Source organism: Phaseolus vulgaris, chromosome 10 (genome assembly GCF_000499845.2).
Source record: "Phaseolus vulgaris cultivar G19833 chromosome 10, P. vulgaris v2.0, whole genome shotgun sequence".
In the NCBI taxonomy this organism is placed as follows: Eukaryota; Viridiplantae; Streptophyta; class Magnoliopsida; order Fabales; family Fabaceae; genus Phaseolus; species Phaseolus vulgaris.
The window spans coordinates 34,691,527-34,709,014 of NC_023750.2; the positions used below are offsets into that span (position 1 = coordinate 34,691,527).

Consider the following 17,488-nt stretch of genomic DNA (forward strand, 5'->3'; position numbering starts at 1 on the left):
CTAATCATATGATGATTAGAAACTACAAAATTAGTTTCTAATTTTATTTCTTTTAGAGACAAAAATTAGTTTCTAAAATAGATTAAAAGTGACTAAAAAAATGGTTTTCATTTACATTTTAACAAGAGACAAAAAAATGGTTTCTATATAATTTTTTTTTATTCTTAATTATCAAAAATATAGTATCTAAATTATAGAAACTATTTATTTTTTTATTTCTAAATTAGTTATCATAAAATCATTTTCTTGTAGTGATTTATAGAATTGACTTTATGTTATGAAAATTAAATTTTAAAATTAATGAGATACAAGAGAAAATTGAATGGAGTACAGGAAAAAAATCATAATAAAAAGTACAAAATTGTGTGTTCAAACGTTTGGTTTTTATCAACATGTATTTTTGTCACTCCAAACACCTTTTCAATACTAAAAAAATATAAAGTTATTGAAAAAAATTATTAAAATGAAAATAAGTTAAAAATATATAAAGAAATCCCTAAAAATACAAATTAAATATTATGACGCCAACATTATCATAACGTAGTTTACGGACAATATAACAAATGTTTTTAAGTACATTAACATTTTTTTACTTTTAATAAAATTTTAATTTCCTTTTACAGAATGAACCAATAAATTCAATTGAAAAAGTAAGGTAGGTGAATCACCCACATTTTTCTAATCAATGCGAGTCGGAAAAGTAGGCGGCACCCCAATTCCGATAACCATATCCTTTAAAACAAAGGTAACTTGTTTTTTTAAAATAAGTTTCTATGAAATTGAAAGTTTTTTTCATCAATGAAAAAATATTTAAGAAATTTAGTTTATTTTTGTACTAAATTTATTAATATTCCTAGCCTTTTTTTAAAAAATCAACTTTAATCTCTCTATCATTATTATATTTATTGTTTTTGTTTTTATTGATTGTACTTACCAAAAGAAGTGAAATTCACCCAGCTGTTTTACTCAAAATAAAATTACACTCCTAAATAGTTTAATTAATTAATAATTTTCATTACTTATTTACTAAAACTACAACACTGACTTGTAGTTAAACATTTTAAAAAAATATTAATATAAAATACCTTAGATTAATTATTGTAACAGAAAACTAACAATTAAAAGTATGAGGAAGAAGTGTTTTTTTTCTTATAGAGTGTTTAGTAATTTTTTTTATAAAATATATTAAAAAGGAGAAGAAAAAGACCCACTTAAGTGACAATAATATTTCAGGGAAAATTAAATTTGTGATGGATAATTAATTAAAAACAACACCAAACATTTATTTATTTATACTTTTTACTCTTACTCTTATTATCATAAAAGTTTTGGTGCAGATATCAGGGTGTGAATATTAGTTGTTGTTGCAACTTCATCCTTCTCAAAGTAAATCTCAATGCTTTGAAGTACACCCTTCTCTTTCACACTGTTTTCCTCAATACTTTTTTCTTTGTTTTGCAGTCTTCAACGTTTCTGGTTGTTTTGGTTGCCTTCATGGTGATCAGGTAAGCATTAATGGCAACCTCATAAATTTTCTCTTCTAAAACAAAAATATCCATGCATGTTTAACTTTCTATAGTCTGAAAAGATAATATTGCTACTTAGAATTAACTACAACGTTGTTTTTACTAGAATCTGGGAACCATATTTTGAATTCATCAGGTTCTTTTTTGGTCCATGGACGATCTCAAAGAGAATCCACTTTTCTAGTTGAAGAAATTATTGTTGACCATTTCTTTTACCATGAACTCATCATTTTACCTTCACTTTCCTTAACAGAAGAGAAGTGGCTACGAAATTCACAACTTGAACTGTTACTTCTTGAGAGTGTTCAATGGTTTCTACTTAACAAGGTAAACTCTCCTTTTTCTCTTCCTTGAATTTCCCATTGTCCTTTTTCATGTTTGGGTTTTTTCATTTCCATTGTTTGAACATATGCATATGCTTGGATATGATTTTTGCAGGTATGTTAGATAATTGCTTTTATTTAAAAATCAGGAAGACAAACAAAGTTTTCTATATTTTCTCATCTACAAAATACTTATAGAGAAATTTCTTGTTTGTGGTTTTCTGACACTTGTGTGTTAATGTTCTGTGAAAGTATCTGAGGCTACTGATAAGTTTAGAGTGGATCTGGTTTCTTTGATGGACCAAGTTTTGTCTTTTCCTTTAACATCTCATTCTTCTTTTCTTCCTAAACTCAATTAGTATATTTGATGAACAAAGGGTGTGAAGAGTGATCATACAATTTGGATTATATATTTCCTAAAGAGTTATCATTCTAAAAATAATAATGAAAAAGGAAATGCTGAAATTATGCAAGTTATTCTTATAACTAGAATATCTGAGAAGGAATTAAAAAAAATTATATTTCTACAGATGGGTGATCTGGAATTATTTATTTACTACTTTCGATATATTCTAAAAGGTAAAGGACAAAATTAAAATTTTAATAAGTGTTGAAGAAAATTATGTGGGTGAGGAAGAAAAAGTCCTAATTTTATGGGATATATTTTCTGCAGATTGTGAGTATTGTAAATGGATCAGATAATATTTTTTTATAAGTTATAAAAGGAAAAATAAATTATAAATATGTAGTTTTATAATACATTGTCAAAATATGATGTGTTTCAAAGTAATATTTATTATAAAGTAGAATTTTTTCCTACTTTATAAAATGACAAAAAACGAAAAAAAAAAGAAAAATTGAACCTAATTTTCTATGTTTGTATGTATTAAATAAACCAAATATATGTTTGTATCAATCATAAATATAAAGTTAAAATATAATTTGATCTCAAACTATATATAAATAAAGATAGTTATAAATGCTAAAACAAATTTATTATCTTTAAATAAAGACTTGACATTAAATAAACGCAAACAACTTTGATAATATATATATATATATAAATATATATATATATATATTTATATATATATATTTATATATATATTTATATATATATATATATAAAGAAAAGTTGTAAAAGTATTTATTTTCCGGTTATAAATTTTTATATATAAAAATAAAATAAAATTACTATGTCTATAGGAAAATGTTATTTTTTGCATCACATTAGTCCACGTACTAGTGTTTATTATGTGTTGGTGAAAATTGAATATTTACAAGAAAATTATTAAACAAAAATTAATTTTAAATTAAATAATTAATTAATATATTAATTAAATTAAATATTATTTTAAAAATTAAAAAAATTATTGTTCTCGCCGATTGACCAGGGACGTCTTCGTGCGTGGCTTATCCTCGCGAGCTAGGGCGTCTTCGTTTTGCACCGTCTGTGATACCTGAAAAGGTGTGGACAAAGGGGCGTCATCGCGGCCGTTTGCACTCCGACGATCAAGTCAGTTAGCGAGAAACATCAAAGGGATACACCTCCATATCGGAGCACCGTGAACGAATGCTCTGAAGGTGGTCGAAAAATATACTTACTGGCTAAAACTGTGTTGCCCTAATTCTCTGTGCGTTCAGTGGGTGCGCAGCGAAATAACTAGGGTTTACGTGTGTGTAGAACTGTGAGAATTAGGTCAAAGCCCGAATCCTTTTCATACACCTCCTGCATTTAAAGCGCGTTAAAGCGCATTGAAAGCGTATAAAAATGTGCCTTGAAACATTTGATACGTAAACTAAATTAACGCGTACCTTAGAAAACTTTCACTAAAAAATTGATGAGCACGTGCTTATTGCCACGTGTTCTTCTGACTTGATCGTTATTCTACGCAGAGGGCCTCACAACGCTGTAACCCAACTTAGGGTTATTCCATTGTGTGAGTCATCTTTCCTCGAAGTGCATCTGGCGTGTGGGGTGACTTCCTAGGTGCCAACTCATGCGCCCCAACCTCTAGTCACTCGCCCTGAGTGTATCTACCTTCCTCTCGCACCATGCACTTGGTTCACCCCCGGGCATGACCCTCTCATGGGTCGTATCTATCCCAGGGGTCTTCCTGAGGTGGCGTGGGTACTTCACGAGTCAGGTTACTCCCTACTGGTACTAGAACTATGGCCTTGAAGCCACCTTTCTCTTCTCCTTGTTACTATTCTGGGCTGTCAGACATGAGACCTCCGAGCGGTGTCGCCCCCTCCAAGGTCTTTCCTACACATGGGTATCTGGGGGTAACACCGTTGACGTCTCACCTTGGCTATGTCTTGTCTTGGCGACGCCTCCCCCTGGCGACGTCTTATCTTGGCGACGCCTCAAGGAGTCAATATATTGACTTTCTTCCTTGGGTCCCACCATACGTTGACTTTGACTTTGACTTTGACTTTGGTCGACACCCGGGGACGGGACGGTACACAAGCCCCCCAGTCTTGAGCTGATACTTGTTTTCAGTGAAAAGACTAAGGCATCGCCCTATCATCCACGTGGCACCCCGATGACGTGGCATTTCCTAAGCGGCTGACGTGATATTCTCTTGAGCAGCTGACGTGACATTCTCTGCGCCAGAGATGTGACGCCTTAAGTTGCGCTTTACTCTTTCGACACGTGGCTTGATCCTACGGCTGGGGATGAGCGTCGTTAGCGCTTCTAAGTTAACGTTATAACCTTTCGAAATCGCACGCTCCAGGCACTGTTCCATTCGCCTTCTTCGCATTCCCTACTATTCATCTTCTCAAAGCTCCTTCTGCGCTCTCTGTTCTAACTTTGCATTTTCGATCTTCACCAACTCCGAACACTTAAAGGTATGAACTTTCTCATTCGATGACCCTCTTTCTGCTTATCGTGCCCGATATAACTGCCTGGGACTGTTTATTTTTCTGCATTTCTTGTGTTTTTCTCTTTTCCTCCTAGTTTCTTCGTTCTTCCCCCTTTCTGGACTTCTCGCATGGGTAGGGGTTTCCTAGGGTTTCGTCCCATTCGCTTCTTCTAAACTCCTTCACTAAGCCTTTGCTTTTTTCTTCCTTCTTCAACTTCTTTATCAATCTATGGCACGTACAAAAACAACGCCCAATCCTCCCCCAAAGGTCGACTATAAGGCTCAGTACCCCTGGGCCTCAAATGAGCTCTTGGTTGAGTGCACCAGCCTGACCACTGTAGAAGACGTGGTGAATCACCAGGGTGACCCACATCTATACAACTTTTACGCCTTCTGCAGCACCCATGACTCCCACGTGTCTGTTCTCCATGGCACCCCTGGGGAGCCAGTCTGCGTGGACAACCAGTTTAATGGCAAGAAACCCTTCTTCTTCATGTACCAAACAGTTTTCAAACGCGTTGGTGTGCGCCTTCCCTTCACATCCTTTGAAAGGGAGTTACTCACCGAGATCAACACAGCCCCCGCCCAGCTACACCCCAATAGCTGGGCCTTTGTCAGGGCTTTCCAAATCCTATGTGGGTACCTGGGTGTCCCACCCTCGGTAGACGTTTTTCTTCATTTCTTTGAAGTGAAAAAGAAAGGGAAAACCCTCTGGGTAAGCTTTTTCGGGGTTGCTGGCAGAATCCTCCTCACCCTCTTCCAGAACTCTTACAAGGGGTGGAAAGGCCTCTTCTTCAGGGTGTGCGCCAACAAACACAACCCCTCTGTCCTAGACGGGTTTCCCCTGTATTGGGCGGAAAAGCCCAATCTGACCAAGCCGAAATCCTTGGACGAGCTGTCTTCCGCCGATAAAGGGGTGTGTGAGGCCTTGGCTGGCCTGAAGATCGTCTTCAACACGTTGAAGCTCATAGCTTGTGAGTTCAACGCGCGCACCCTCTCTTCATACTTCGGTAGGAAAACTTGCCCCTTGCTTGCCTCCTCTATGCTTATTTCGTAATCGTGCTTTCCCTTATTCATGCATGCGATACTTGTCTGCTTTAATTTCTATATTTGCTGTTGATCTGCAAAATTACCTCAGTAGTAGGGTTAATATCCTGTACTTAGTCCCAAGTTCAAGCCTTAACTCCAAATTTCTGCGTATCACCATATGTATTTGATACTTCATTCTTTATTGATATCGGCCTTAACCTTTGTTGCTTGGTTTGTTTGGTGCAACATCAGTGATGGACCCCGCAACGCGAGTTGAGCTGGCCAGGTCCTTGAAGGTGCGTTCTAACGCGACGTCCATAAAGACCGGCGCCTCCAGTACTCCCCCCACCGAGTCCAATCCAACGCCACCATCACCACTACCCCACACTGCCGAAACACTCCGCTCCCCTCATTCCCCCTCCAAACACCAAACTCCAAACTCCCCCCTTACGTTCCAAGCACCTTCCATAGCCCAAACATCCGACTCTCCCCCAACACTCCAAACACCTAACTCACCCCTTACACCCCAAACACCTAACTCACCCCGTCCCATTGCTGCAGTCCCACTAACTGTAGCTAGCATTCCTTCCACAACCCCCCCCCCTGACAAAGGCAAGAGGGTGCTTACCATTTCCTCCGAGGATGATGACTCGGACGTGGGGCTTGCCTATAAGAGAAGGAGGACCAACCGAATCGTCTACTCACACTCCCCTTCACCTCCATATGGGGGGTCTTTGATGGACAACCCCCCAGCGCCACATCTCCCCCACAACAAGCAGCCCAAGAGGCGGGGGTGGTGGAGTCTGCGCCCCTACCAACACCAACACTAGCCCCTGCACCTACCGCCCCTACGCCTACCCAAGAACTCTTGGAGATTCCCCCGCCAATTAGGCAGCTGATGCGGGGTTTTGCTGATAGGTCAACGCCCGAAAGCTCCTCCGTGGAGAATAGGAGAGAAGGCATGCTCTATTACTTGGGGGCCTTCTTGGCCATCGCTCTTGAATGGCGCGCCCAGGCCAAGTCCAAAGTTGAAGAGGTACGCGCCCTCCAAGCCCTTCAACAGGAAGTGGCTACCCTGAAAGAGGAGAAGGAGGGCTTGTCCTGCGACTTGGCGTGCCAAGAGGAGGTCTACAAGGCCTCTTTGAGGAGGACCCGAGAGGTCAATGCGGAAGCCTGCAAACGACTACACGATGCAGGGCAAGCTGGCACTGAGCTCCTCACTCGGGTGGCGTCTCTCCAATCCAAAATCGCTGATCTCGAAACGACGATGAAAGCTTCTGAGGCACAACAGAAACAACTTGCAGACCAGTGCGCTGACCGGGAGCAATTTTTGGGAAAGGCTGAGGGGGAGCTAGCTGAAAAGATGGAAAAGCTTAACCTTCTCCAAACTGAGCATGGCCAGTTCCAGGCTGAACTGAATAGGCTTTAGGTGGAGAAGGAAGTTCTCGAGAAGCAGCTAGCCTCCGGGGACTCCGCGATCGAGGAGCTGGAGAGGGCCAAGAAAGAGCTCATTGTGGAGAGGGAAATCCAGGACTCCACAATTAAAAGACTGGAGCAGGCCAAAGGGAAGCTTATCGACGACATGGCCGACACCTTTGCAGTGGGATTCAAGGAGGCTCTAGCTCAAGCTGCCTGTGAAAACCCGGGGATTGACACCTCCAACTGCAGCCATTTCAACCATATTGTTGATGGGAAGGTCGTGCCCCTCAACCTCGGGAAATGAGCTGCCCTTAATAAACTTCTATCTTGCTTGTGAATTTGTATTTACAATATTTTAAACTTTACTTGTAATCCTGACACTTAACTTCATTTGCTTGAATGTCATTCGAACGTCGCCTTTAAATTCTCGTACGATCTCAATCTTCATTGCACCTTTATTTGCTTCTGTCTTCTTTACTATATCGAACGTGTTTTCCTCAATACATCTCTTCATCGCTTCACCTTTAACTCTCTAGATAGCACGTGACTTCTTCTCTTGTTCTTTCTTTCTAAGTCGTATCGCCTATCCTTCTCTTGGCCTTTTCACTCAGAAACTTGCTTAACCTTCGTGTCTGTGAGAAATCTCCCTCACGAAGGCGTCGCCACCTTGTCATTGTCCATAGGCAAAGGAGGATTTAACTTCATGTGTTTTTCTCATCTTTGGCAGCTCGTGCCTTCATGCTTCATCTCCTCCTTGCTTTTCGCTTACTTGTCTTGAGTCCCGAGGTGCTTATTACCGAAGACATTGCTGGCCTTATCACCGCTTAGGATGAGAAGGGTCTCATCTTCTCTTTCTGGCCTGGACATCGCTCAAGGGCGAGGAGGACTTATCTTACCTGTACTGGGTGCCCATGCTCGAGGAGGGACCTGCTCTGGGTGTCTTCAGCGTATCTAGACACTTGGAACAAAAGTCGCGCTCTGGTGCCCACGCCTATGGAGAGGCCCATAAACCAAACTGAACAACGTCTCCATGGTGGAAGATTGAGGCGTGGTGTGGTAAACCCACACGATCCTTGGCACTTCTTCAGCCCACACCCCCTTAGCTTTCTCTAACCTTCTTTTCAGCCCTCTCAGCAAAACCCTATTTGCTGATTCTACCTGCCCATTCGTCTGGGGGTGTTCGACTGATGCGAACACTTGCTTGATCCCTACTTCTGCACATAACTTTCCCAACTGTTGGCTTGCGAACTGGGTGCCATTATCAGAAATGAGACGCCTCGGCACCCCCAAAACGACACACAATGTTCTTCCAAACAAAGTGTTGTACCTTGTGCGCAGTGATCTGTGCCACTGGTTCTACCTCTATCCACTTGGTGAAGTACTTGATGACGATGATCAGGTACTTCATCTGCCTTATCGCCAGTGGAAACAGACCTAGGATATCAATCTCCCAAGTATGGAAAGGCCATGGGTTATATATGGATCTCAGTTCTTCTGGCGGCGCTTTGTGCCAATCAGCGTGCATCTGACACTGCTTGCAACACTGGGCGTAACGAACGCAGTCTTCTCTTACCGTCGGCCAGTAAAAACCTGCACGTACTACCTTGGATGCCAAGGATCTTCCTCCCACGTGGCTCCCACAAATACCTTCATGGAGTTCAGCCATTATCCTGGTGCACTCGTTGCCACTTACACACGTCAAGATAGGGTGCGTAAACCCATGTCTGAATAATATCCCATCCACTAAAGTTTACCTTGCGGCGTTCCTCTTGACCTTCTTGCCTTCTTCTGGTTCCGCTGGGAGGATCCCATCCGTGAGGTATCGCCTGTAAGGGGTCATCCAGGTGTCGCCTTCCTCCAAGGCGCATACATGTACGCCCATCTCTTCTTCCAACGAGGTCGCGTAGGTACTGATGCAGGGTGTCCTCGCCGTAGCTTGACTCAAAGAGCGATGGCTCCTTGACTTTCCTCTTGTTGTACTAATGTGAAAGACATCCACTCTGTTGTCTGCCACAAACTTTCGCGGTGTTTTGGACGTCTCTTGGATGACAGTCCTCTGCCTTCCCCCCTCTCCTGAGCTAGCAAACTTGGCAAGTAGGTCAGCACTGGCATTTTGTTCCATAGGGACATGCACCAACTCAAACACGGCGAAGGCTCCCTTCAACACCTCGACGTACCTCAAGTACGTAGCCATCTGTGGATCCTTTGCCTGATACTCCCCTGTTACTTGTCCTGTGACCAATTGTGAGTCACTCTTTGCCAAAAGGCTTTGAGCGCCCATTTCTTTAGCCAAAAGCATCCCAGCAATCAGCGCCTCATACTCCGATTAATTATTGCTTGCCTTGAATGCGAATCGTAAGGCTTGCTCGATCAACACTCTGTTAGGCCCTTCCAAGATTATTCCAGCGCCACTTCCCTACTGGTTAGAGGACCCATCCACTGAGAGCATCCACTGTGATCCCAAGTCTACCTCTTGAGGGTCTCCTCCTGGTGACAGCTTTGCCACGAAATCTGCATAGACTTGCTCTTTGATGGATCCCCTGGGTTCATACTGGATATCAAACTCCAACAGCTCCACCGCCCAGCGAACCATCCTCCATGCTACATCTGGCTTCTAAATTATCTTCTGGAGGGGGAAGTTCGTCATCACCACCACTGTGAAACTGTGGAAATAGTGGCGGAACCTTCTGGCTGAGAACACCACTGCTAGTGTTGCCTTCTCCAGTGATTGATACCTCAGTTCTGGGCCTTGCAAGGCCTTGCTTACAAAGTAGATGGGCTTCTGCACTTGGTCTTGCTCCTGGACCAGCACAGAGCTAATGGCCCACTCTGTCACCGCAAAGTATAATCGGAGGGGGACGCCTGCCCGTGGCTTGCAAAGAACAGGTGGCGTCGCCAAGTACTCCTTCAATTTGAGTAACGCTGCTTCACACTCATCTGTCCATGCAAAACGGCTATTCCTCTTGAGGCATTGAAAATAGGGGTGGCCTTTCTCACCTCTAGCAGATACGAATCTTGATAACGCTGTCATTCGCTCCGTCAGTTGTTGAACTTCTTTCATTGAGGTTGGGCTCCTCATGGCGATGATGGTTGCGCACTTATCGGAGTTTGCCTCTATCCCCTTCTCCGTGAGCATGAAGCCTAAGAACTTCCCCACCTCCATGCCAAAAACGCATTTCTCCGGGTTTAACTTGAAGCAGTATCTGGCTATTGTGGCGAACAGCTCTTCCAGATCCACTGCGTGCTGGCCTTTGTCACGCGAAGTCACTATCATGTCATCCACGTAGGCTTGCACGTTCCTTCCTAGCATGGGTGCTAGGACCTTGTCCATCAGCCTCTGGTAAGTGGCACCTGCATTTTTTAGCCCAAACGACATCACCTTGTAACAGTAGTTGCATGTCTCTGTCATGAACGTTGTTTTACACTCATCTCTTGGGTGCATCTTGATCTGGTTGTAACCCGAGAATGCGTCCAAGAAGCTCAACATCTTGCTTCCCGATGCACTGTCCACCAATGCGTCGATGTTGGGCAACGGGTACGAATCTTTAGGGCACGCTTTGTTCAAATTCGTGAAGTCGACGCACATCCTCCACTTCCCATTCACTTTCTTCACTAGAACCACGTTGGCATGCCACTCAGGGTATTGTATCTCTCTGATGTACCCGGTGCTTAGCAACTTTTGCGTCTCTTCCTTCATGACGAGGCATCGTTCTTCATTGAACTTCCTCCTTCTCTATCGTACAGGGCGAACGTTGGCATCTATAGTATGATGGTGGCACAAAAAATATGGGTCTATGCCCGACATGTCCGCCACAGTCCACGCGAATGCGTCTAGGTGGCGGGAGATGACTGCTGCCACTTCATCTTGTTCTTCCCGACTCAACAAACGTCCCAATTTGAACACCTTACCCCCTATCTGCATTTCCACCACATTGTCTAATGGTTGGGGTCACCTATCCCGCACACTCTCTGCACGAGTCTTATTCCTGTGATCCTCTTCTACTGGCGTCGCCCTGTCGGGTGCGTCGGGCGTCGCCTCCTCCGACGCTTCTTCTATGGGCAAGGCCTCTATGTGGCTTCCTTCTGCGCACACATCTTCTACAGGCATTGCCTCTTCCACTGGGTCTAACTCCATTCGCGAATCTGAATTGGGTGGTCATTCAATCACCATGACCACGCCTCTCTTCATAGCATCTCCGGGCCTCTTCCTGGTATGACTTGATAACTATCACCTTGCCACTAAGATCCGGTAGCTTCATCTTCATGTGGTGTATGGAGGCCGCTGCTCTCAATCTGTTTAGGGCGGGTCTGCCCAACAAAATGTTATAGGCTGAATTGGCGTTAACCACCAAGTACCGGATGCTCTCGGTACGCGACGCCACTCCATCAGTGAATGTCGTTCTCAGCTCCAAGTAGCTACGTACCTCCACTGGATTGTCTGCGAATCCATATAAGTATCCAGTATAGGGTCTCAAAAGGTCAGGGGATAATTGTAGCTTGTTGAAGGTCGACCAAAACATGACATCTGCAGAACTGCCTTGGTCGACAAGGACCCTGTGTACCTTTCTCCCCGCTGTGACTACTGAGATGACCACGAGGTCATTGTCATGCGGGAGAACATCCCGTAGGTCAGCCCTGGTGAAAACAAGGTTTGACTCTCATGGGTCATCCGAAAACTCCCAGCAACTGCACTCAGTGATCTCACATATTTCTTACGTTGAGAGGCAGTAGGTCCTTCCCCGGAAAAGCCACCAGAAATGGTGTGAACTTCCCCATGGACTGGCATCTCATGTGCCTGACCCTCCTCTGGTACCGTCGGGACTGTGGTCACAGCAGACCCAGCGAGATAATCCTTTAGGAAACCATTCTTCACGAGCTCATCCAACTGATAGCCCAGCGCTAAGCAGTTGTTGATATGGTGCCCGAACGCCTCATGGAACTCGCACCACGAATCTTTGTGAGGTCCTAGTACCTTATCAGACTTTACTGGTGGCCTCAACCTGTCAACTATGTTGGGCACGACGATGAGGTCTTTAAGCTCTACCACAAAGTTGTGCCTCAATGGTTTACACCCTTCTCTCTTTCTCTCTGTTTGACCCCTGGGCTGGGTACTTCTTGCCTCGTAGGGGCGCTTCCTGTCTTGGTTCTCCCTCCCTGTCGTGGCCTTGTGGATCCTAGCGGGTTGCGCGCGTATATGCGCTCTCGGGTGCATGGCCGCAACAGTTGAGCGTTTCTCGTACACCTCGCCCTCAGAGGCAATGTGTTCTACCTCACAACGCCTTATTTCAGCAAAAGTCTTGGGGCAGTCACGAAAGAGCGACTTGCTGAAAGGCTCAGGACACACCCCTTTCCTGAATGCATACACGATCATGGGCTCGTCTGTGGTACCCACCTTCACCACCTGCACCCCGAAACGGCTTATGTATTCTTTCAGGGTCTCATCCTGATACTGTTTTACGTCAAATAGGTCATATGAAACTGGGGGAGGGGCCCTGTTGGCTAGATACTGCTCTCGGAATAGCCGCGAAAGCTGTGCGAAAGACGTGATATGACCCTCTGGGAGGTTGATGAACCAGTCCATGGCCATCCCAGTCAAGGTGCTCATGAAGAGCTTGCACCTTACCGCATCAGAGCCGCCTACCAGCATCATCTGCGTGTGGAACGCAGTGAGGTGCGCCTCAGGGTCTTCTATTCCTGTGAAGGTTGCTTTGGGCCCTGTGAACGTGTTGGGAATCACTGTCTCTAGGATCGCTTGTGAGAACGGTGTTGAGAATTCTTTTGGTGGGGTGACAGCCTCGACTTCGTCTGTGTCGCGCCGCCCGCGGCGCAGCTCCTCGTTTGTACGGTGGAGCTCTTCGTTTATCTCTTGAGATGTAGCAAGATCCGCTTGCATGCGTTCTTACTCCACTTTCGACGCTGCCATTGCTTCTTGTAATCCCTGCATCATACCCATGAGTTACTGCATGGTCATCTCTTCACTTTCAGCGCGCGTCGCGCTTTGTCTCGTGGATCTCATCATCTGGAACCGCTCTTAGCTGTCGTGCAACTCCAAGGGGTAAAGACTTGAATTCGAACGAACGTGAGCGTACAACGACTCAACCAAAGCAACCGGTGAAAACTGCACCAATTCTTCTTTGGTAAAATGGCGAGGGAATTGGGTTAGAAACTGCAACTGCAACTGGAAAACTGGGTGATGGGACTGATGTTTTATATCGGCCCCACGGTGGGCACCAAATGTTCCCGCCGGTTGACCAGGACATCTTCGTGCGTGGCTTGTCCTCGCGAGTTAGGGCGTCTTCATTCTGCACCGTCTGTGATACCTGAAAAGAAGTGGACAAAGGGGCGCCCTAGCGGCCGTTTGCGCTCCGACGATCAAGTCAACTAGCGAGAAACATCAAGGGGACACACCTCCATATCGGAGCACCGTGAACGAATGCTCTGAAGGTGGTCGAAAAATATACTGAGTGGCTAAAACTGTGTTGCCCTAATTCTCTGTGTGTCCAGTGGGTGCACAACGAAATAACTAGGGTTTACGTATGTGTAGAACTGTGAGAATTAGGTCAAAGCCCGGATCCTTTTCAAATGTCCCCAGGCCCCTTTTCATACACCTCCTGCATTTAAAGCGCGTTAAAGCGCATTGAAAGCATATAAAAATGTGTCTTGAAACATTTGATACGTAAACTAAATTAACGCGTACCTTAGTAAACTTTCACTATAACATTGATGAGCACGTGCTTATTGTCATGTGTTCTTCTGACTTGATCGTTATTCTACGTAAAGGGCCTCACAGCGCTGTAACCCAACTTAGGGTTATTCCATTGTGTGAGTCCTCTTTCCTCGAAGTGCATCTGGCGTGTGTGGTGACTTCCTGGGTGCCAACTCATGCGCCCCAACCTCTAGTCACTCGCCTAGAGAGTGTATCTACCTTCCTCTCACACCATGCACATGGTTCACCCCCGGGCATGACCCTCTCATGGGTCGTATCTATCCCGGGGGTCTCCCTAAGGTGGCGTGGGTACTTCACGAGTCAGGTTACTCCCTACTGGTACTAGAACTATGTTGTTGAAGCCACCTTTCTCTTCTCCTTGTTACTGTTATGGGCTGTCGGACCTGAGACCTCCGAGCGGTGTCGCCCCCTCCAAGGTCTTTCCTACCCATAGGTATCTGGGGGTAACACTGTCGACGTCTCACCTTGGCTATGTCTTGTCTTGGCGACGCCTTTGCCTGACGACGCCTTCTCTTGGCGATGCCTTAATGATGCGACACCTCCCCCTGACGACGTCTTATCTTGGCGACGCCTTAACCTGGCGACGCCTCAACCTGGCGACGCCTCAACCTGGCGACGCCTCAACCTGGCGACGCCTGAAGGAGTCAACCTGTTGACTTTCTTCCTTGACTCCCCTTGAGGGGTCCCACCATATGTTGACTTTGACTTTGACTTTGGTCGACACCCGGGAACGGGACGGTACAATTATTGATATTTTAAAATTAATATATAATTAAAATAATATTAAATTTAATTAATATAATAACTAATTATTTTTAATATTTAAAATTAATTTTTATTTAATAATGCTGCAGTGACATATACTCATTTGAGTCCCTTCCTTCCCTCTCTTTCCTCGTACAACCAAAAGTGTCCCTCCATTTGGGTGAAACCTTCTCCACTCCTCGAGATCCTATCTCCACTCGAGCCACCATTGCACGCACCATTGCCATGAAGGGCAAGCTCCTCCACCGGAAACTGCACAGATTTTTCTTCACCCACCCTCACACCATCTTCTCTTTCTTCGCCATAGTTAGAGCATTCTGACTCGTAAAACTGCTCTCCAGTCTTCTCCTCTGAGCCGACATCCGAGTCCGCCTCTTGTGTCTCCCCCCACATGGGATGAAAGCATATGGAGATGTTGGCCGAGAGAGACGACTCCTCCTCTACTACATTGAAGCACCTCTTTTCCAAACGTTGCTTCATTAACTTCTATTAGTGTCCCAACTTGAGCAGTTATTTCTTCAAAGCACTGTCTGTTCCAGTAAGCTAGGGAATTCCTCTACATCTTACCCATACATACTTATCCGTTACAGCAAAGCTATTAACCCATGGAACAACTTATTCAAAAATTCTTCTAGCCATGCCTTTTTCTCTTTGATAGTCTTCTCTACCACCCCTTCCGCTTCCCCAGACATCAACACAAAACTATCTCCTAGATATCTCACTCTAATGAAGTTGAAACCTTTCATGATGATCTCTCCTTTATGGCCTCCACCTTCCCCGCCTCTAACATTCTACCTACAAAGCATTTTTGTAGCCATTTTGTACTATCCTCCTTAACCCTGATAAGAACCATACACTCTTCTTGATAGCATTGTCTTCATTTCTTTTGAATTTTTGTGGTGGAGCAAAAGCTTGATGTAGGAAGCGGACAAGGATGATTCTAATAAAGTTATGGTTTCTTTGAAGGTGCATGATTGGTTGGGCCATATCACTTGGAGAAGGTGAAGAAGAAGATTAAGGTCTCAATCCTAGAGAGACAAGACAAGAGAGTGAGAAAGCATGCAATCTTGGCAATAATTTAGTCATTCATTAATCTTGGAAATTCATGAGCCAAGCACCCTTTTAAATAGGAATGAGGTACAACCATTGTACAAGGAAATTAGTGGGAAATTCAAATGCAATGGGTTTGTATATTAGCCCCTAAAATGAGCTCACAAGTCAAGCACGACAAGGTGTGTTTCATGTGATTCATTTAGACCTAAATGACTGGCCTAGGTTAACTAGGGGTTTTTTTATAAACCCTAATTTAAACTAGGTTGATTTTTAGATGCTTAAATTCAACCCTAATTACAATTAAGAAAAGTTATAAGTAAATTTTTTATTCTACTTTTGACAAGAAAATAAATTCTACTTTAAATATTTTACACTAGGTTTATGACATTCTTGAACATGTATATGAGGGTTTCTCTACTATCAGTAGCATAGTCTCAGTCTTCTTGGATCTTTCTTGCCATGGACCTAGTATTTCCCTTCTTTCATTCCCTTCACCACTTGTGCAAACGTCTGGCATCTGACGATGATCTTGTTTCCTCCATTCCTTCCTGTGTTGCATTGATCTTTGGCTTCAATTCCACTCATTCTTTGATTCCTCAAACCTCCTATATTTTGATCTATGTACTCGCAACTTCCACGTCGCAGCATCAACAACCTCTTGAAATCTCACAAAACCAAACCTTTATTTTCTAACATTAAATCTTCTTTTTTTTTTTTTTTTTTTTTTTTTTGATCAGCAATGAATGAATTAAATTAAGAGGGATACTTTAGGGGTATCCCAACCCGTTTACAAACCACACACTGATTATACTGCTGAGCAGCCATAGAGAGGCTATGCCTGCAGCGATAGATACAAGAAAACCCTGCAAAAAAGAATCATAGCAGCAGAATTGAGCTTACACACCCACTAAACCCATCCTCCAAACAAACATGAGAAGGGTGCTCTTAGCTTATGATCTAACCTTTAAAAAGGTCCTAGGATACCTCATTAGCAGTAAAAAAAACAGCAAGTACCCCGACATTTTAAATTCTCAACTACAGCAGAAACAGCCAACACCAAAGTGTTTATATAGATTCACCACTGCAGCAGGCTCCAACAACTGATGATTTCTTTTGCACTCCAACCCACCTCACCCATATCTACTCCTGCATGTTCTTCCAAGGCCACCCCTTCCATCTATAATAATGCAAAGCCATCGTCCAACACCACCACCTATATACACCTACTGTTGTCCTTCCATGCTCCACCCTTCCATATCTTCCTCTGTTATAGCCTTTTCCAACTTACCCATGCCAAGTAAAACCAACAGACCGTGTCTGTATGAACACGCTGTGCATCCTCCAAGCTCCAGCAAGCCTGTCCTGCACCACTAAGCCAGTTCCAGTATTCTCACACCTATACCAGTAATGTTTACGCCAGCTCACATGTGAGTGAGAAAAGATAGAGTGAGGGTAGTGCACTTCTCAAAGCAGTGCATACTCTCAAAGCCTATTACAGCACCGGAACTAACTCGACTTCTCCCAAGATCCCTATTTCCAGTCAAAACCTTCTTCTCCAGCAATCAAAAACGGCCCATCTATTCCCCTGTATCTGCATCAAAGACTTGCCTGGAAAAATTACTTAAAGCTCGTAATGCATATAAGTGGATTAAGAACCCAATCAACGAACGAATAGTTAAAGGAAGGCGTTTTATGCTTCAGCCATAGCCAAGACTTGAGTTGAGCCTTTTGGAAGACTTCCTCCACGTCTACTACCCCATGCTGGAAAACAACCATATT

At 43.9% G+C, this 17,488-nt stretch overlaps 2 protein-coding genes across 3 annotated transcripts in view; one reads left to right on the plus strand and one right to left on the minus strand.

The window, feature by feature from the left end:
• Positions 1–1,370: 1,370 nt before the first annotated feature.
• Positions 1,371–17,488, plus strand: part of LOC137818315 (uncharacterized) — a gene marked incomplete at its 3' end in the record, with an annotated part of 61,397 nt that continues 45,279 nt past the window's right edge. For both annotated transcript variants that reach the window (XM_068621652.1, XM_068621654.1), the window contains 2 exon segments: positions 1,371–1,505; positions 1,780–1,853.
• On the minus strand, positions 11,744–12,751 carry LOC137817970 (uncharacterized). Its single transcript, XM_068621194.1, has one exon. The coding sequence runs from the start codon at positions 12,749–12,751 to the stop codon at positions 11,744–11,746; it is 1,008 nt and encodes a 335-aa protein (XP_068477295.1).